This window comes from Chelmon rostratus, chromosome 3 (assembly GCF_017976325.1).
Source record: "Chelmon rostratus isolate fCheRos1 chromosome 3, fCheRos1.pri, whole genome shotgun sequence".
Taxonomy (NCBI): domain Eukaryota; kingdom Metazoa; phylum Chordata; class Actinopteri; order Chaetodontiformes; family Chaetodontidae; genus Chelmon; species Chelmon rostratus.
Window position 1 is genome coordinate 11,432,949 of NC_055660.1, and position 21,199 is coordinate 11,454,147.

The following is a 21,199-nucleotide window of genomic DNA, read 5'->3' on the forward strand; positions in this document are numbered from 1 at the left end:
TTAATCCAAACTTTTCAGATGTTGAAAATGAAATTATATTGAATATTAAAGTGAAAATTACCAATAAAAGAAAAACTGTTTCTTAAAACTTAAGTGTTAACACATCATTATGTTTTTTTTCTTTTGTGACCAGCTGCTGAGATTTGTTCATAAAAATATTTCCGCATGAGAAATTTATTTTGAAAGGCCTGTTGATTGCGTCATCAAGAATCGTCAGAAGCATTTCCTGCTAGCGGGATGAAAGCCGGTAATATTTGAAGGTTTCTTATCGTTACTGTATGACATTTGTGCTGTTTTTGAGTTTTATTTAGCACTGGTCTGTCTCGTTAATGTTTTATTCAATTGACATTTGTGTCAGCATGGCAGTGCCGTTTAAACAAGTCAAACAGGCTGGTATTTTGTTAGCTAAGCTAGTTAGCTAGCCTCGCTTGTTTACATTAGTATAGCCAGCTGGTTGCTTGAAGTCAGGAAACCCTCTGATCTCTGCGTCTGTTGTTTTAACAGGTTTTCTTTTTTTCTGCTACGCGAGGGATAAAGACCAATGTTAAAACACACGTATGACGGAAAATCACCAACAAATGCGAGTGGCTACCTGAAGAATGTAAGTTTGTCTTCTTTCAAAAGTGTTAAATGTTAATAATCTCTGTGTTTGTAGACCATTTTGGCTAGCTGGACTCGCCTGACTACGTTACAGGCAAACAAGGCCTTTGGGTGAAAAAAAAGGTACTGAGAACACAAAACTTTAACTTGTCTGTCACATGCTGTAGATCCACCGCTTAAGAACATAGTGAACCAAAGTGAATGTCTTAACTTTTATAGTGATTGTGCACAAATCCTTGTCGTTCTATAGAGTTTGCCTTGTGTCACCTTCAGTATATTTCACTTAACTGCTTACATCAATTTTACATTTTTAGAAAGGACTGAACACAGCTGGTTTACCTGCTTTTATTGCCAAAGCCATTATGTCAAAACAATACTTATTTCAATACCAGAGTTTTTAAATGTTTTCCTATGAAACCTTGCTTATATTGAATAGAATATGCCAGGTTTTCCGTACATCCTTGTTTAATGTTGTCTTAACATAGTCTGCCATGCAAAAACATTGCCTAAAAACAAACTAATACAACAAAAATGAGCAAAGTTATGATCTAGAGTCAGAAACTGTATAATCAGAGAATAAGTGAACAAGACATACTTTTGAGCAGACATGCCAGCCCACAGTACCTGACAGTTTTCAACACTCTGTCTGAAGGACACATTTTGGTTGATACTCTTATTGTGGTTCAGTACTCAGGTGAAAGCCTGCGGCTTTTACATAGTGTTTTAGGATCCCACCTTTTATCTGCACTGTAAGTCACAACTTGGCTTCTAAAGCAGACACACACCTCAGGGGGATCTGGCTGTTTTCATAATGCTAGAACGATATGGAGCATTCCTCTTATCTCTCTAACAGCCCTCTTATCCCATACAGCTCATAATTGGGATTGTTTTTTGCTCCTCAGATGTTTTTGAGAATGACAGCCATCAAATAGGAGGAGGGATGAGGGACTTTGGGCCAGCAGAGCTGGTTGCAGGCCTCTGTCATACAGATGAGCAGAATCCTTTCCCTGTGTGGCAGAATGGACACATCAGCCCCTGTTTTAACCAACTCGTCCTCGGAGCCTTGCCTCATGCAGGGATGGCTATTTTCAGTGCCTGCTACCTCGGCATGGAAAGGTAGGCCATACCTGTCAGCAGAATTTGGAGATATCATCAGACCTTGGTCTGTACAGACACTTAATTCATGCACTAGAATGGAATACAATCATTTCCTGAAGTGTAATACCGTTCACATTCTCAGTTTGTCAACATCAGTGAAAGTTTTGCATCGAGGATCTGGACGGTTCTCTAAACACTGGTTTTACTAGTGGGGAAAAAAATCTTCACATTTTTACAATTGTCAAAGTATTGTCCATGTTATTGAGCTGGTATTGGCCGTGAACAATAGCAACCAATCTCTAATCAGCTCTGAAATTCAGGGCACCTCCAGTGTTGTCAGTAATAGTGTTTGTGCTTTGTAGATGCAGCCTCGTCCAGACGTCTCCTCCCTGTGGATGGGTGCTCAGGTTGGTGTCGGCTCTGCTGGCTGCACTGCTTTTTACTGCAGATGTTATCCTGGTGAGCCTCCTCCGGCAGGTGGACATGTACCTGGACGTCCTAGCTGACAGCTGTGCCATACTGGCCTGGCTGGTCCACCTCAGTGCCATCACAGTGCTACAGAGGACTGCTTTCAGGAGAACTAGAGGACCTCCACTGCTGCTTCTGCTGGCCCTTCTGTCGGTCCCAAACGTGGTCTTCACCTTAATGATTTACTGTGACAATCAGGAATATTTGAACCCCACAGAACCTCTTAAAATGGCACGTTTTGTTCTTGCCTCAGCCCGAACAGTCCCCCTTCTGGTTTACCTTCTGGCATTTGCATTTCCCTGTATCAGTGATGCTGGATATACTTTGTATATCAATGCTGTGGATGGATCCCCTCTCATATCAGAGAGCAGCCTGCCGGATACAGGTGAGATGGTGGCTGAGGATGGGAGCGGCTGCATCTCTCGGCTCTTCTACCTGTGGTTGACTCCCCTCCTCAGACGAGGGCAGCGAGGGGAACTGAACAGAAGTGCTGATGTTTATCACCTCCCTTGGAAACTTCGGACTAGTGTGGCTTGTCGATACTTCCACCAGTGCTGGGAGGCCTGCCGACGAGGGACAGTGGCCAGAATCAGTCAGGATCAGTGGCCCAGGCCGGTCAGCAGAAACCTCTTGAGTGGCACCTGGAGTTCACACCACCAGGAGGAACCACTGGAGCTGGAGGGTGATGTAGGACTGCTGAGGGTGCTGCACAAGGCATTTGGGTTGTGGTTCTGTGTTCTTGGTGTGCTGAAATTGCTGGTCAACATGCTGAGCTTTGCAGGTCCCCTGCTCCTCAGCAGTTTGGTGAACTTTATAGGAGAAGAGGGAGCTCCAGTTAGCACAGGTGTCTGGTGCGCTCTGGGGCTCTTTGCCACCACTCTTCTCTCTTCAGTCTTCCAAAACATCTACATGTTTGAGGCCTCTAAGGTGTGGCTGGCAGCACGTGCCAGTCTTGTGTCGGCCATTTACAGCAAAGCCCTGCGGGTCAGCGGCAGCAGCTTGGCCGGTTTCACTCTGGGAGAGGTGGTGAACTTAATGAGCACGGATACAGACCGCGTGGTCAACTTCTTCAAGAATTTCCACGACCTGTGGAGCATGCCCTTCACGTTTATTATCACCCTCTACTTGCTGTACCTCCAAATGGATGTGGCTTTCCTCGGCGGGCTGGGTGTGGCCCTGCTGCTGGTGCCGTTCAACAAGTTCCTCGCTTCCAGTATCCTTAGCAACAACAAACAAATGCTCAGGTGTAAGGACAGCCGTGTCAAGGTGAGAACTGTTTGGATTGTTTTTTTGGTTTGCTGCTTTAGCTGATTTTGACTTCTCACAGATAAAGCTATATCGCTTCGTCATTTTTGTACATATGTCACATATATTTTAATTAGTTTTTATTTATAGTTTCCAGAGAAATTAACTGTGATCTTAGGTTTGGTGGTTGATGAGACCTTTTGTTGCATGTCATCCTCCAACTTCCACATGTTTCCTGTCGGCTCTTAAATATTGAATCAAAAATGCTAAAGACATCAAACTAACAAATGACAACAAATGCTTATTTGCAGTATAAAAAAGGAATGTCAGTCTATATACCATAAGTATTTCAGACACTCAATATGAATATCGATTATGACTATATATTATCATTAAATTTCTTAAAAACTCAAAAATATCAACATTGGCTTCCAAAATCCATTTTATTTATTTATTTATTTGTTGTTGGTTTTTTTGGTCAGTCATATTTTATATTTGCCCAAGAAAGTTGAGTTTCAGATTTCTCTCTTACTTCTTCTCTTCCAGTTAATGACAGAGATCCTCTTTGGTATTCGCGTCATCAAGTTCTACAACTGGGAGCCTCATTTTGCTCAGAAGGTCGCCGACTGTCGTAAACAAGAGGTGTCCCACCTCAAGGCCATCAAGTATCTGGATGCCATGTGTGTTTACACTTGGGCTGCTCTGCCTGTGGTCATCTCTATCCTCACGTTTGTCACGTACGTGCTGCTGGGAAATCAGCTGAATGCAGCCAAGGTGGGGAAGCGTTTTCAGATGCTTTGAAATGTAATTTTTCTCACTGTGTTGATGCAAATAGTGAGCAAGGGGGAAATTTCGAGGGAGTGTCTATAACAGTGTGTAGTTTTAAGTTTAGTTTTAGTTTTTTAAGGCTTCAAGCTGCACACAGAGTCTCTCGTAATTCTTCTTTCTCTTGACATGTGAAAAAAAAGAGCTAACAGTGCATTTTATACACAGCTTCTTCAGCTAGTTTTTCCCCATGATGATAAACATGAGTGAATTTATTTGTAAAAATAGAAATTATACCATCCTCATATAGACAAATATCAATTTTGTGCAGTCTAGCTTTAGTTGATTGAACCTAATAATGATTCAGCTGATTCTTTTCCATTAAAGGTTAACTGTTAGGCACTTTCTGCCAGCAGTAACAACAGTTTCGAATTTTCATATATCTCATGTTCAGATGCATTTTTGAGATTATATCTGATATTTTTGATCTTAGCAAAGTTGCATGTTTCTGATCCTGAATTTCACAGGATCAATCATTTAATTTAGTTTTCCCTCTTTGGCTGGAGACGTTAAATCACATCTCCTTTAGTGTTGGAATTGAAACTGTCTGGCCTCCGTGCTATGAGGATTTTTGCAGCCTGTTTTTCTTTTTTGAGTGCAGGTTGTAGTTTGTTGGATGACTCAGTGAACTCAGCGGCCAATGTTCTCCCCTGCAGGTGTTCACCACACTGGCTCTGGTGGGGATGTTGATCGTCCCGCTCAACGCTTTCCCCTGGGTGCTCAACAGCATCCTGGAGGCCAAAGTGTCTCTGGACCGAATCCAATGCTTTTTCAAACTGACCAACCAGGACCTGCAGGCTTACTACGCCCTGAGTAGGCTATGCTTTGAAGTTTGTGTTTAATCATAGATCATAGAATTTATTTGGTCCCATTTTGTTGCCTCTGTCAAGGGAAGAGCAGGTTTTCTAATTTTAAAGCGATCTTTGCATAAAACTATTTTATATGAACATGAAGTTGAGCACATTTTTTCATATACAAGTTGAAATGAATTATGAATCATCTTAACCGGAGGTGTTGCATTAAATGTTATTATTTTAAAGGGGTATAAAGTAGTGCTCCCTATCAACAAAATCTGAAAGTTAGAAACCTCAGGAAGTGCCAAGTCGACCACTGAATCCTGTTTATTTTCTTGTTCAACAGTTATTAAAAATTATTATGACTTTATATCATTATATACAGTAATATGTATTTTATTGCTGCAACTTTTCTGTCCCAGTATCTCCTGAAGACAGTCAGACATCTGTCTTGTTGAGTCAGGGGACATTTTCCTGGCACGGGCCTGACCGTCCCAAAGAGGGGGAAACTGAAACTGGAGCTGCTAAAGGGAGTCTGCAGCTGCACAGCCTCAATCTGCACATAACCAAGGTACAAGCCATCTGTCAACACAGAGAGTGTACTGTACGTGAATCATCCTTGCCTTCATCCTCTCTGCTCTGGTCTTTATGTCCTGCAGAATTATAGCTGAACTAGTGCAGAGGAGTGAATTTAAAAGTGCAATTTAAATCACATTTCATCTTAAACCAGAAAGAACGTAAACATGGTATGTTCTTTTGCAAAGTACTTTCAAAGAGGGTGCAGTTGTTTTGAAGTGACTTATCTCTGCCAGTAAACATCCGTACACTGCATGTTGATGCATGAAAGCTTGAAAAATGTATTGCCGTGTCAAATGAAATTAAAATAGTGAGTGTGTGGCAGGTAAGAGCGGTAACAGTGTTGACTTCTGTCTGCCTCAGGGCTCTCTGGTCGTTGTGGTTGGGAAGGTGGGCTGCGGTAAGAGTTCCTTCCTGGCTGCTCTCACTGGAGAACTCACCAGGTATACTACCTCTGTAACTTTAAATATTACGACTGAGGTTACTAAGGATTGAGTTCATGAAGTTGTAGATGCAGCCTCCTCCAGTTGTGTTCAGAAGAGATTAAATAGGATATACTGAGGCTCACCCGCTCTCCTCCTGTCCATGCAGGCTGAGTGGAGTTGTATATGTTGCAGACAGGGAGTTCGGCTTCGGCCTGGCCTCTCAGGAGCCGTGGATCCAGCATGCATCAGTACGGGACAACATCCTGTTTGGCAAAGACTACGATCCTGCCTTCTACCAGGCTGTTATCTCAGCCTGTGCTCTCTCAGATGACCTCAATGTATGATTACTGCACACTTTGTGTCTTTTCCTGCCCCTGTATTTCTTACCTGTAGTATCTCTACATATTACTGTGGCTACTGTCAGTGAGTATTAGTTAGGGTTGTTCATGGTTTGCCTATGAGTGGTGGGCCCTAAAGATGGTGACAGCAGTCCATAGGTTGGTCCAGCACTTTGGTCCAGAGTGAGATGTTTTTAACTACCTCTGGAAAGAGATTCAGTGGTGGAAGAAACTAGAAATAACTAAAAGCAGAAATACCACAGGGTATGTTACAAGTAAAAGTCCTGCTTTCGAAAATAATATATTCTGTATTATATTATGGGTTATGATTATTGATGCATTGATGTGTTCATCACTGTAATGTTTCAGCTTGTGAAGGTGGCGCTAGTTTGTTTAACTTTAAGATAAGATAAGACTTTGTTACCCCCCCCCCCAAAAAAAATAGCGACAGAATAGAGAAATGCAAAATACAAAATAAAAGCTGACTATATATATATATATATATATATATATATATATATATATATATACACATTTTATACAAAGGACTGTGTAAAAGAAAAAATATGTAAAAAATAAATATTGCCACAAAGAACTTAAGAAATTTTGCCATAAAAATATACTGCCAAAGATTCTAAAGAATTTAGATTATGTGGGTAGCTTGTAGGCTCAATAGTCTTTTCCAATAAAAACACATCATGATCATATTTTGTATCATTGATCTGAATCAAAGCAAAATTAAAATTATCAAATAAATGTAGTAAAAAAGTGCAATATTTTCCTCTGAGATAAAGTAAAGTATAATGTAGCAGAAAATGGAAATACTAATGTACAAGTACCTCAAAATTGTACTTATAGACAATACTTGAGTAAATGCACCCACCACTGCAGACATATATGAAACATATATGAAATTTGGATAATCGTGACCCTGTGACCTCTTCTGTTCGCCACCCTAATGAACACATGAATCTATAACATCAATATGATTGACCCCTTATCAGTCTGAATTAAGCTGATTGAGCCTGATGACAAACGTCAGCTTTACAACTATAAATAAGAGAGTAGTGTTCTTTGCCTGCAGTTTGTGTGAATATTTAACATTTATAGTAAACTTGTTCTAAAATGTGCCTTCAGGTTTTGCCAAATGGTGACAAGACAGAAGTGGGAGAGAACGGCGTGACTCTGAGTGGAGGACAGAAGGCTCGACTGGCCCTCGCCAGAGCTGTTTACATGGTCGGTCCTCTACACAAACCCACCATCTGCTTCTAGCACAGAGAGACACGGAGGAGGTTTTACCAAACAAACAAGTGTTAGTCTGCAGAAAACAGTGAAAAGTGATAAAATCACTTCAAAATTTGATATCAGTGTGATTTATTTGTGTTGTGTGGCTTGCATTGAGTATTGTTTATGTTAAACAGCAGTAACTTAGATGCACATGTACTGATATGTCATCACATACATGTTTAGATTGTTTTTTTTGAACAAGTAAAGCTGGGGGTCGGGGAGGCCTGCTGTTTGCGGGGAGGTCACTGGTTTGATCCTTACATCAGCTGTACTGTCTGCATGTAGGAAAATGAAACTTTGCAATGTCTGGATATGTTTCCAAAACCAAATCCAAAAGAATTTCACATTGTGGTGTGTGTTAGAGTAGAATATGAGCATGATTTGTGTGTATTTATGCTTCCATAGAAACACCAGGGTTTGACAAAAGGCAGTTGTTGTTACAGTTGTACTGGTTCCCCCAGTGAAGCAGCTACATGTGTCGACTGTCACAGAGGATTACTGGTTTCAATGAATGTGGATTGTTATGTAGGACATTGTGTTTCTATAATTGGCTATGTTTTTTCATATTTTGTCAATTGAACTTTACTACCATCTACTTGATTTTACCATGTATGACATTCATTCTGCCAAGGCCAAATGCAGCATCTCGCAATGTTAACAAAAGTGAAAAAGTGGATCCACCATGTGATTCGGATTCGAAAGTTAATGGTTTCTTCCTTGGCTCATGTTGCACCCTCCCACCAGGTTTCAGGAAAATCCGGCCAGTAGTTTTTCTGTAATCCTGCAAAAAAAAACAAAAAAAAAAAACACCAGCAAAATGGGAACTGAAAGCATATAACACTTCACCTCCTTGGCGGAAGTAATAATGAAACAGGATATTCAGTTCTCACATAACATCAACAAGTATATAATGTGACACTACTCTCTCCACCTCAGGACAAAGACATCTACCTCCTCGATGATCCGTTGGCAGCGGTTGACAGCGACGTGGCTGAACACCTCATGAAGAAATGTATCATGGAGCTCCTCAGGGGAAAGACCAGAATCCTTTGCACACACCGCATAGAGTTTGTGGACAGAGCTGACGTGGTGGTCCTCATGGACGATGGAATGATCATCAAAACAGGTAGAAACAAAACTCTGGCTCAGACTGGTGGAAATGTATTATGTGGTTGTTGTTGTTAATCTAAAAATAATTAAATTCGTGTATCACCAACAAGACATTCGTTTCTAGCAGTTTTTGTGCAAAGGCGGGAAATCTGCTGGATGTCTTCATGACACAAAACTGGAAATGTTTATACTTTGCAATAATAGCTTTTTTTCTTCTCTTCTTATCGTTGATATTCAGCTTCTTTATAGAACATGTCGACTGTAGCACTTTTTAATATCTTCAGACCCCAGAAAATAACAACTGAGACATTCAAGGAGAAACCAGTAGCAGCATCTTAAATGTGCTTCAATAAACCTGATTCTGATTGTGAAATGCTGCATGCTTTGTTGTAGAACCTGTAAATAACTGGATGTTTGCTTGTGTTGAAGCTCGCTTTTTATTGCTTGAATTACAGATCAGGCACAATATTTTTGGAAAACAAACCCTTTTTTCATATTACCTGCACTGTTCGTTTGCTGTTAAACAGGCACACCGGCAGAAATCCTTCCTTTGGTCGAGGCTGTGCCGAAAAAGCGGAAGAATGACCACAACATGAAAGAGAAAGGTTTGTTCACCTGAAGCTAGAACTGCTTGACTACAAAGTAGGGTTGTACCAATGCAGCTTTTGTACTATATTGATTTCCAAAACTTTGGTCCAGACTGAAGTATCTCAACAACTCAAACTTTATACAGACATCAGTGAATTTTGTAATTCTCTGACTTCTCCTCCAGCGCCATCCGAAGGTCAAAGTCTTCACTTATCCAGTGAAATAGCTCAGCATTTACTTGATGGATTGGCACCAAATTGTGAACATGACTGATGATCCTCTGGCCGTTCATTCAGACATTCATGCCCCCCCCCCAGGATGATTTGTATTCACTTCAGTGATCACTTAAATTTAAATTCAGCACCGTCATCAGGTCAAAATATTAATGTGTCCAACATGTAGATATATTTAAACTTAAAGGCACTCTGATCGGTTTTAGCTGCACTTTGAGTTTAGGGCAAATTAGAAAATTCTATCTTGCTAAGATGGTGAACATGATATGCTAGTGTTAGCATTTAGCTATCATGAGATATCATAGAGAGCTGCTAACATGGCTGTTAGACACTTAATGCCAGCTGAGTTTTTTAATGAATGCTGTGGCCTTTACTCTTCATTTGGAATCTTGAATTACAAAATAACTGAGATATACTCACTTCCTCTTTGTTACAAAAAAATATGTTTCAGGTATTGAAAAAACATGACAATCGAGTTCTCTTTACTTTTGGCTCCTTGAGTCTGGATAAATTCTCGGATAAAGTGTTGTCTCTTCTCTGCTGTTGACCATTTATTCAATCTGGTTTCGCTGTAGAACAACCCCAGTATTTTCATGTCCCTACTGGGTTTTAAGCAGATGGTATGGAGCATGAGGAAGAGGAGCCGGCTTTATCCCCTGATCGATGTGTGGATGATGACCCCGACCTGTCGGGGGCGGAGCAGAAGCAGGTGGGCGGGCTGGCGTGGAAAGTGTACCAGACCTACTGGGTTGCTGTGGGTGGAGTGCTGGGTGCCTCCATCCTGATGTCTCTGCTCCTCATGCAAGGTTTGGATCCACTTCTCGGCTTTTCAGCATGACCGGTGTATGATGATGACACTCAGGAGATGCTCTCAGTCATTTAAGGAGCCCAAAGCTTCGTTCACACTGCATCTGAACTGAAGTGATTCTCATTTCATGTCAAGTCAAATTTACTTATTGTATTTGCTCTGTCATTCATCTTATGGACACATACAATAGTCCATAACAAGTTTGTCTAAAGGTACTAAGTAGATCCAACTAATCAGCAATCAAACACAAAACAAAACCAGACAGGTACTGGGGCAGCGCCAAGACAAATAGTCCACACCCTTCTATGATATTCAGCTCGCCAAGTGCAACCAGTCTAAGTGTCTGGATGTATTCCAAAAACTATTAGAACTTAACATTTGGATGTGAGTAACCATGATGATTGGTTGCATAATAAGTGTTTGTTTACCTTTCTACAGCCACACCTTAGCTTGAGAATAAAAGCACTCTTCCAGTTGACCTTAGTTACTGTTGCTACGCCTGTCAGGCTTTCCATTCTCAGACTGCATGCATTGTGTTTACATTGATAACGGTGGCAGACTTACCATTGAAGTTTGCAGTAATTTAGTTACTGTGAAAGCAAAACGTCCTTGTTGGAGGTGATAATGCAATCTTTATTTTAATATTTATTGTAACAGTAAATAAACACAGACAAAACGCTTTAAGGTGAATTATGTTGCATCAATTAGTTGCATCAATCACCTCAGAACATTTTTACATCGTCGCAGCTTGGATGAAAGTCACTGTCCTGAATAAATGGCTTGATGAGATTTATTTCTGCTGTAAATCATCACGATGTTGTTTGTTCTATCCAGCGCTCAGTCGTTTGGGGTGGAACGATCAGTGCAGCCTCAAGTGGCCTTAAGCTTTTCAAATTAACACTTTTCCTCCTTTTCCTCTTTTAACAACAAACTGCCTTTGTGTTGTTTTTGTGATTCAGCCTCTAAGAACGTTTCTGACTGGTGGCTGTCCCACTGGATCTCAGAGCTGAAAAACAACGGCTCCACTGGAACAAATGGTTCTTCCTCGGGTGCCTTCAGCTCACCTCACCTGCTACTCTTCTCACCTGGAGGGTTAATGTAAGTTGTCCAATCAATACGATTTTTAACTGAATGAGAACAAACAGGTTTTGTGCAGGAGACAGTCAAGTTACCAAACCAAAGGCGCACCAGGTTTTCACTTTAGAACACAAAGATTCAGCACGATTTTTAATTACTAGTTTTTATCATGTTTGTATAATAATGTATATTTTGAATGTGCTTTTATAGTAAAATTTACAGTGTAACTTTTCAGCAGGTCAGCAAACGTTGCTCAGATTAGGCAGATAAGGATGATACTGATATAAAGTATTTGTCATGTCATTTATCTAACAAACATCAATCATTATCTGTGTCTGAGTGTAGTTGTTTTGGTAATGAATGAAGTTAAGTAATCACGCCCAGAAACAGGACTTTTTCCTCTCTTTATGCAGCCTTTTCACTGATATTTTAATAAAACATTCACATCTACAAACCCAGATCTCCTCTGTCCTCCGCTGTGCAAACCTTCCCCTCAAACAACATGAGCTCCGATGTCAAGTTCTACCTGACGGTGTACAGCTCCATTGCCGCGGCCAACACCGTCTTCACCGCCCTCCGAGCCTTCCTCTTTGCCTACGGAGCCATCTGCGCCGCCACAACCATCCACAACAGACTTCTGGACCGGGTCCTTAAGGTACGTCATCTGAGCTTTAAGCCCCCACCAACTGTCGGGCTCCCCAGGCCGACAGCGAGAGCCGAGCCGAGCAGATTGAGTGTTTGTTGTGTTTGGCAGCAGTGGATGAAGGTTAGAGATCCAGGCTGCTGACTGAAAGGCTGCCAGCATGAAACTCCAGACTATCTGAAGGGAGGATGTCATTGAAACATAGTCTCCTGTCATCCTTAAACACCGTCAGTGCTCAAACTGCTTGACTGAGCCACAGCTTTATAAAAGAATAGTTTGACATTTTGGGAAATGCACTTTTTTTTTTCTTTCCGAGACGAAGATGGGAAAATTGATGCAACTCTTATATTTGTTTGTTAGATATGAAGCTACATGCAGGAATTGAAACAGGGGAAAACAGCTAGCCTGAGCACCTTCCACTGATTAACATGAAATATCTTGTTTGTTTAAGCTGCAGAAATGATGAAGTTTGAAAACAGCAAGGGTTGGTTTTATGGGGAGTTTTAATTCGTGTGCTTCTGAGACGCTAGTTGGTGTATTTTTTTAACCTTTGCACAAAGCCAAGCTAGCTGTTTCTCGCTGATCTCAGTCTTAATGCTGAGATTACTGCAGCATTAAGAAGACGCTCTTCTCATCTTTACCCACCTAGGTTCATTTGAATGTTAACTAAACTCTTAACTTTCTGTTTACACCCTCCACTAGGCCACAGTGACCTTCTTCGACACCACCCCGATGGGTCGCGTTCTCAACCGTTTCTCTTCAGACTTATACACCGTGGACGACAGCCTGCCTTTCCTCCTGAACATCCTGCTGGCCACAGTGTTCAGCCTGCTGGGCATGCTCGTAGTTATAAGCTACGGCCTCCCATGGTTCCTTGTGGCCCTGCTGCCCCTGGCTCTCTTCTACTACCGCACACAGAGCTTCTACCGACACACCTCTCGGGAGCTGAAGCGTCTGTGCAGCATCACTCTGTCGCCCATCTACTCACACTTCTCTGAGACGCTGAATGGACTGGGAACCATCCGGGCCAGTGGCAGCTCTGCCAGGTCAGAGACAGCAAAGTAGACCTTTGTAGAGCCTCATAAATACTGGATTGTTGGGGCAGATACTGATATACTAATTTAAAGTAGACCATGATGACTACTGCACGCAATCACAAAACCAAAACGGCACCAGATGAAGCCGCAAATGGAAAAAAGACACTTTCTCCTGAAAGTGACTGAAAGCTTAGGTAATAAACTGGATCTCATTTGGCAAAAAACCTTAATTTTTCATTTGAAAGTGCTGTGGTTTGGGTCTAAGTTGGATGATTTAATTAATTGATCTCTCCTCTGCTCCCAGGTCCAATAATCATGCTTCTATTAATCTCTGTTTAGACTCCACATTATTGAGACACCAAGTCACTTGATCAAAACCCTCCTGAAATTACACCCTGCCCACATGTTCTGTTTCACTCAGACATGTGTCACATTACGGAAGCTCTAGATGCTCTAACCACATTTCACCGTGTCTTTAAAACTGTAACTCGTCGCACAGTCTCACACACAACGCTAATGGACTCAGTTTTGTTGTTCCAGGTTTGAGGAGGAGAACGCCAGGCGTCTGGAGCTGAACCAACGCTGCTTGTTCCTTAGCAACGCTACCAGGCAGTGGCTGGACATCCGCCTACAGCTGATTGGTGTTGCTGTGGTGACCGGCCTCGGGGCGATTGCTGTCATCCAGCACCAGTATAATGCTGTTGATCCAGGTGAGTGCCAGGCTGAGTTTGGCGGCTGTGCACCAGGATCTGAAATGGTCAGTTCCATAATGGCCGTTGCTGACTGTGTCGTCCTCGTTAGGTCTCGTGGGTCTGTCCCTGTCCTATGCCCTGTCCATCACATCGCTGCTGTCTGGCCTCATTTTCAGCTTCACGAACACTGAGATGCAGCTGGTGAGTGTGGAGAGAACTGAGGAGTACTCCACGGACCTTCCCACCGAGCCACAGCAGCAGAACACACAGGTCAGACACACGGCTGCACCACGACAAACTGATACTTCTACAGCTGCAGTTAAGGAGTGGGTGTTAGGGAGGACAGATGTTGTCTCGAGTGGCGGTTTCCAACTCTTCTAGCCTCAGACTTTTCCTTAAACATGAGATCCACACACAGACCAGCTTAAACAAAATTCAGTTCATTTTTATCCATCTATTCCGCCTGTGAGCTGTAGTGCTGACCACTGTGCAGCCCCTTTTAATTTTATATCACAAAATGAAAAGAAAAAGCAACAAGAGTTCAACTAAAGGCTTAAAATAAAATAGGAAATACCGCAGCAAGAGAGTGCGGCTCAAAGAACTAGTGTGTAAGATTTAATGGCATCTGGAAAGTCCGCTGCAGTCAACAGACATGCAAAGGTCACATTACCAACAGAACCGTTATCAACAGGCCACTTGTACTTAAAGATTCATGCTGAAGCAGCGGTACTCACCAGGAAGCAGGAAATGGTACTTCAAAATAAAATAAAAATTCTGTGTCTTCCTGCTGTGAAACTCCATTAAGACTTTGTTGTAAATCTTGTCTAAGTTTGGCTATCCATGGAAAAAGAAAGTCAGATTCTCAGTTAGCAAATTAAACACAAAAAGTTTTTTTTTAACAATGTTAAATATTTCTGGGTGAAGTTTTCTTCAACAGCATGTGTATTTACTGTATTTGTAACAATGTGTCTCTCGTCACTGTTGTTCTTTCGTTGTTTCACGTCTCCCTCTCTGCTTCAACATCAGCTGCCCCCGGCGTGGCCCGAGCAGGGCTGGCTGGAGTTCCGCGCTGCGGTCTTGGCCTACAGGGACGGTCTTCCTAACGCCCTGGACGGGGTGAGCCTGGTAGTGCGACCTGGGGAGAAGGTGGGCATCGTGGGACGTACGGGCTCCGGCAAGTCCACCCTGTTCCTGGCCCTGTTCCGTATGGTGGAGCTGAACCAGGGTCAGATTCTCCTGGACGGGCTGGACATCAGCACTGTGGGCCTGGCTCAGCTCAGGTATGCCTGAAGCGCTGACGGGTTTGTATGAGGATTGAATGACAAAATGTGAGGGAATATGAGTGAATCCACACAGTTTGAGAGATAAAGGTTAAGCACAGCTCCAATGATCCTTATTGTGAGTATAATATTATTTTGTAATGTTGTCATCAACAGTTTGAACATCAATATTTTGAGCAAGCTGATAAAAAAGCAGATAAAAACTAAACAAGAATAATAATAAAATGAAATTAATACAACACTAATTTAATATTGAAAGTTTGAAAATGACTAGTAAGAAGTTCACACTTATTGTTCCTACATTTTCTCCCCTACTCATCAATTAACTCATAATCTTTATCTTATAAACACACATACTGTATATACACATAGATACAAATATACAATTTAGAATCAATTATCCAAATTCTATGTACAACTCATATATCACACAATGTCAGTAACATGAATGCAATCCTCTTAATTACAGTCTAAATTTTAATAAGAGAAGGATTTCTTCTGTATCTAAATCCAAATCTGCTTGAAAATACACCCTGTGTTAGACAACAATGGGAAACGTGCCATGTTTGCTTCAGTCATTCAGCATTTCATGAGAAAATTGTGAAAGAGTTCTAAGATCTTCACTAAGTCTAGTCACTAGTAAACTGACCCACAGCTGAACTTTCTGCCAAATATGCAACAGAACAAAGAGGATGGAAAGCAACCTTGTGGGTCAAGGTGCACTTGAAATGACTAAAGTTTTTAAAGTCTTAAAAAATTGTGTTTCTTTTTGTTTTTTTTCCAGTGAAAACTCAATTTAACTTTTAATGTATTTTGGTTGGAAAACTGGCCTCATATTTCAGTCTGTCTATTGATCACACCTTAATGATGCTGTACAGTAAAATAAAAGCATTAACAAGTCAGAGTTAAGACTTTGCGTCTGTTGTGGTGGCGCCCTCTGCAGGTCCAGGTTGGCCATTATTCCTCAGGACCCCTTCCTGTTCAGTGGGACCATCAGGGAGAATCTGGACCCATGTGGGCAACACCCAGACCACAAGCTGCTGGACGTCCTGGACCAGTGCCACCTCAGCTCTGTGATCGACAGGATGGGTGAGAGACTGAGAGAGAGGGGGTGAAACAGCGTTATGAGGAAGTCAGTAATGAAGTTACCTAGGATGACGCAGTGAATTAAGGATGAGCAGAGAGATGGTTATTAAGCCAAGGTGTGTCTGTTTTTAATGAAACCGCCTCACATACAGTCCTTTAATTAGTTCACTCCACCCATCTTCATTCCTGTCAGTTCACAGGATCAGCAACTGTCAAAGAATGTTTCTTTTGGTTCAATAGCTTTCATCCGCTTCTGAGAAGGTGATTGTTGATTCAGAACATCTGAAAATTTGGATGGTGTAGTTTTACAACGGGATAAATCAACCACTTTGTTGGTTATCCATTCACCCCTCTTCTGTCAGCATACATAAATTCAAATTGTATGTAATATCTTCTTTTCATCCTCCCCTCTCTCGTGTTTTTATTTATCCATCACTTGTAGAGGAAAGAGGAGGAGGAGGAGGAGGAGGCTCTCAGGAGATGTGGTGGGATTTAGTTTCGGATGCAGGAAGAAGTGTGCTTCCTCTGCAGCTGGTTTTGTTTAACAAACAGCATCCTGTTAAATATTTGATGTGGCACTTCACACGGTTTTAGTCAAAAAGCTTCAAAGTGATGTATCAGCAGCATAAATGAGAGATGATGATGCTCACAGACTCAGACTACCTGTCTAATGCCTTTTTGTATGTGTGTGTGTGTGTGTCAGGTGGTCTGGATGCTGAGGTTGGGGAGAGAGGAAAACGTTTCTCTGTGGGACAGAGACAGCTGCTGTGTCTGGCCAGAGCTCTGCTGACCCACGCCAAGGTGAGACCTCAGCTGAATTATGAGACTGTAACACCAGCACGGATCAGCTGCTTACGTTTTGTTATATTTCATGCTACAGGACACTCTGAAACATACAAAAGCAAACACTCGAGCAGCTACTTTGTCAGAAATGCAGCAGAAAAGCGGATGGTGTATCTGTTTACAGTGCGGCCAAACAAATGCATGTAGTTTTAAGAAGAAGTCAACCAGTGATTGGCTGTAAACCGTCCTGCCATGAGGAACCAAGGATCTGATTCCATGCAGTGAGAGGAGTTTTCCACATAACTGCAGGGCACAGTGGTGTTACTTTGCTGAGGAGTTGCAGGTGCAGCTCACCATGGCTGCTCCTTCCAATCCTGTCTGCAGGGCTCTCATCAAAGCCATGAAAACAAAAGACGTAGTTTCCTGACGCCCTGTGTCAGAGGCTTTATTGTTAAACAACAAGCGGGCCAATGAGAATTTATCTGACACGACTTCCTCCCTCACTCTCTGAAGTATCATCTGATGTTTCCCATGTCGCCACCGATAGACGACCATTTAAAACGCACTGTTACCTTCAATATATCTTCAATATATTCACGGATTCCTGTAAATGTAAATACACAACTAAACACAATATAAAACATAGGTCTAGCTGTTTTTAGACACACCGCCAGTTAAATTCTTTTAATGTGACGCAACAGCAGCAGGAAATGTTCGGGCTGCATTAGCAGCAACTCAATCCAGCTCTGATACGACTGCAGTGGAGTGACGATTAAACAGCGAGGCTGATGAGATAAAATAAACAGACAGTAACGCTGGATCACATGCTGCATTTCCTGTGATTACCTCATGTGCACATAATAACATAAACTAATCTTAACGTGCTACCACACCTTTTCATGGTAATCTGGTCTGTTTTTATGACCCTGTGTCATTTGTTATTAGTTACCTGCTTAAAAGCGGTTTGACTGGGACAATCACGCACTGCATTCTGAGGCTTCAACTCCAAAAGACCGGTTTTTACTCTGATTGACACTTTACCTCTAAGAATAAATCCAAGCTACACAAAATCTATTTACTTTTCAACACTTCAACCCTTGTAGCGTCATGTATGTCTGTGTCTATTGACTTTTGTGCAGTAGCAATGTTAAATGCACTTTGTGTCAGTGGCTCCCGTCTTACCGTCGTTCTCAGTAAATCCTTCACTGCTTTAAGCCGTTTCTAATGAATACACCGGGCTCCACATCATGACTCTGGAACATAAGTCACTGTTTTCCCATCATGCAGCTCCTGTGTATTGATGAGGCCACAGCAAGTGTGGATCAGAAGACGGACAGACTGCTGCAACAAACCATTAGAGAGAAGTTTCAGGACAAGACCGTCCTCACTATTGCACACAGGTAAAAGGCTTCCTGATGCAGGTGTCTTTGATGTTGTTTCAAGATGTGAACAGTCCACCATGGACTGATTTTATGTCATGAAGTTCTCTCTGCTCTAGTCTTCATCTAACTCATCATCATAATTGGGAATGAAACCTTTAATATAAACTCTTCATTCTTCATCTTTACATGGATATTTCAGAATACTTTATTGGTCCCCAGCGGTGAATTGGGTCTGTTGTGCTTGCTCCCAGAACAAGTGAATAAAATAGAAACAGAAAATAAGAGAATATCTTGTATGTCAAAATATCTAAAATGTAAATAGATAGCAATCAATAGCAACCATCCACATAGAAATATATCTGCTGTGCAACATTCCACATTAAGTAACAAGAATAATAGAATACTCGAATACTACTAGTGCTAATACTAATTCTATAATAATAAAAAAAATAATATATAGTAATATATATTGTATATAGTAATAATAATAATCATCATCATCATAGCAGTAGTAGAATATTTGGAAAATTGTCTTTTTTTTTGTCTGTGTTTGTGTTACCAGGATCAACACTATCATGGACTGTGACCGGGTGCTGGTGATGCATGCTGGGAAGGTGGTGGAGTTTGACACCCCGGCCGCTCTCTGCCAGAATGACCGCTCCGTCTTCCACAGCCTGGCTGGTGGGAGCGAAGAGTGATGAAGACACTGGAAGGAGGCGACTTGTCAGAAGTGGAAAGATTTATTTTTACATTTTATGCTGCAAAGGTGTGCTGAGACCTTTGTGAGCGCCGTCCTGCTTCACACACTTCTACGCCTTTTACAGCACACACTTGAAACATGATTAAAACCTTCTTCTCCTGTTGGGGCGGATAAGTGGTGAATGTCTTGGTGCAGCGTCCTGTTTTCTTTATCTGAGCCAGCAGTTTGGACTGGGAGGTGATGATATGGGCATGATGACATTTAATTTCTTTTAATTGATGATTTTAATGCTGAAACTGTATGACAGACTGTGCTGATGATGAACACTTCTACATTTCTGCTGACAAACACCCTCTGTCTGTAGGCAGTCTATCAGTGGATCACTTGTGATTTTTTTAAATCATTACCTTAGTTGTTCTTTTTTCAATGAAACTGTATTGAAATAATTATGTGGTTCCAAAGTTGAAAGACTTTAAAAACACTTGTGAGTGTGGCTGGATATTGTCCTGCATTGTGTTTTATGTTTTAAATCTCAGATAAACACGCTGACCAAACAAGCAGTTTTATCATGTTAGATTATACTGCCGAGGTGCAGCTGTTCCAACATGGCGAGATGCTGAAAAGCCTCTACTTCATGGTTAATAATGCAATACCTTTATTTCTATATGAAAGCTCAAGGTTAATTGTTTAAGAGCAGCTCAGATGATAAAGTCACTACATATTTGTTTGTTAGTAAACTCACAGGTTTTCTGGGGCTCTTTTCTCTGATTTTCACAACAAAACCCAAAAAGGGAAAACTGGGAGTGAAGCTCATCAACTGTACAACTAAATTTCCTTCACTTAGCAACGTTTTTGAAAACCAGAGAGCATTTTTAACTGATGACTTTTAAACATTTTATTTTTTCTGTTTTCTTTTTACGTTATTTAAATAATTTCTTTTTAATTAAAAGCACATTAGCTGTATTTCGTGAATGTTCAGAGCCATATACATGGAGTTAATCATTATTAGCATATTATTACATAAGATGAGATAAGAAGTTCAGAGCTTTCGGTGTCTGAATTGCTGGTTAATTTTCTACCCTTTATTTTTTTTTTATCAAAACAAAAATACAACTTCTCTATGTGTGTGTGTGTGTGTGTGTGTGTGTGTGTTTTGTAATTAAGGAACACCAGGTCTCTTTTATAACCAGAGGGGATGTTTTTAGAATGAATTACAGGTCTTCTCTGTACATGTGGTGTGTTTGTTCTCTCTTGTCCCTTCAGTTGCTTGTGACACATTTTTCCAAATTAGTGTCAACATCAAAATGTTCAAACACGTGTGATTTTATAGAGGTTTCTATACATCTATTAGATAAAACATAAGAAAAATGCCCAAATTCTGTATCATGTACGACCAAGAAAAAAGGCAAATTATTACTTTGTCATCAAATATTTTACATTGTTGCTTGAAACTGATTCAATTAATGGATTATCAAAATAGCTGCTGGTTCATTTTCTTTTGATTGCGTAATCATTGCAGCAACTTCAAATCAAATGTAAATTCAAACATTGATTGAAATAATAAGCCTTTTGAGTGTACCCCTGGTATTGCTGTATGCATTGTATAACTGGATAGTTCAGAGCACTAGACTAGACCTGCTGTATGTGCAATATGATGATATGTGATATATTCATATGTAAATGGTTTTTGGGGGTTTGTTTTGTTTTGTCAACAAGACGCTTTATAAAGCACTGTCTAATGAAATAAATCTGTTTCATTTTAAGCATTGTTGTCTCACCTGTTTGATTTGTTCTTATGCATCATCAGAGCTCCTCTGGAGCCACAGCCATACCTTTCCAGGTACGATTCTATAATGACTCTGTGCATTCCACTGAGCTCTCTCTTTTTTTTTCCATGCAGGTTCACACAGACAGAGTCTTTGTGACCAACAGAGACTGTAATCAGAGTGACTCACACAGTGAACGCCTGCCGCTCCCTTGGCACAGGTCAGCATTTTTCTCACGATGACAGACTGATCATGTTGTCCAGGTGTTAACTTTATGCTTCTTTTGCTTTGCTTTTTGCTTTTGCTTGTTTCGTGAATGTTGAGCTTTTGACATAAATGCTGGCTTTAATGCATGTAT

At 41.2% G+C, this 21,199-nt stretch overlaps 1 protein-coding gene across 4 annotated transcripts; it reads left to right on the forward strand.

Annotated features, from left to right (window-relative positions):
- Positions 1-211: 211 nt before the first annotated feature.
- On the forward strand, positions 212-20,832 carry abcc10 (ATP-binding cassette, sub-family C (CFTR/MRP), member 10). 4 transcript variants are annotated; one of them, XM_041965520.1, is made up of 23 exons: positions 212-247; positions 505-601; positions 1,503-1,716; positions 2,061-3,432; positions 3,958-4,185; positions 4,893-5,049; positions 5,453-5,601; positions 5,970-6,049; positions 6,198-6,369; positions 7,507-7,605; positions 8,593-8,782; positions 9,294-9,371; positions 10,202-10,393; positions 11,355-11,493; positions 11,932-12,127; positions 12,818-13,161; positions 13,693-13,862; positions 13,954-14,114; positions 14,871-15,124; positions 16,068-16,213; positions 16,914-17,011; positions 18,281-18,393; positions 18,938-20,832. In XM_041965520.1, the coding sequence occupies exons 3-23, from the start codon at positions 1,541-1,543 to the stop codon at positions 19,071-19,073; spliced, it is 4,650 nt and encodes a 1,549-aa protein (XP_041821454.1). In that variant the 5' UTR covers positions 212-247; positions 505-601; positions 1,503-1,540; the 3' UTR covers positions 19,074-20,832. The 4 variants fall into 4 exon arrangements, with proteins under 4 accessions (XP_041821454.1, XP_041821480.1, XP_041821462.1 ...); XM_041965546.1 differs by having other exon boundaries at positions 10,205-10,393; XM_041965528.1 differs by lacking the exon at positions 212-247 and having other exon boundaries at positions 466-601.
- The last annotated feature ends 367 nt before the right edge of the window (positions 20,833-21,199 follow it).

Excerpts from the sequence above, each read along its gene's own strand:
- abcc10 (XM_041965520.1), top strand. The coding sequence starts at position 1,541 with ATGAGGGACTTTGGGCCAGCAGAGCTGGTTGCAGGCCTCTGTCATACA. Across the intron at positions 1,717-2,060 it reads TGCTACCTCGGCATGGAAAG|ATGCAGCCTCGTCCAGACGT; the intron begins GTAGGCCATACC and ends TGTGCTTTGTAG. Across the intron at positions 5,050-5,452 it reads GCAGGCTTACTACGCCCTGA|TATCTCCTGAAGACAGTCAG; the intron begins GTAGGCTATGCT and ends TTTCTGTCCCAG.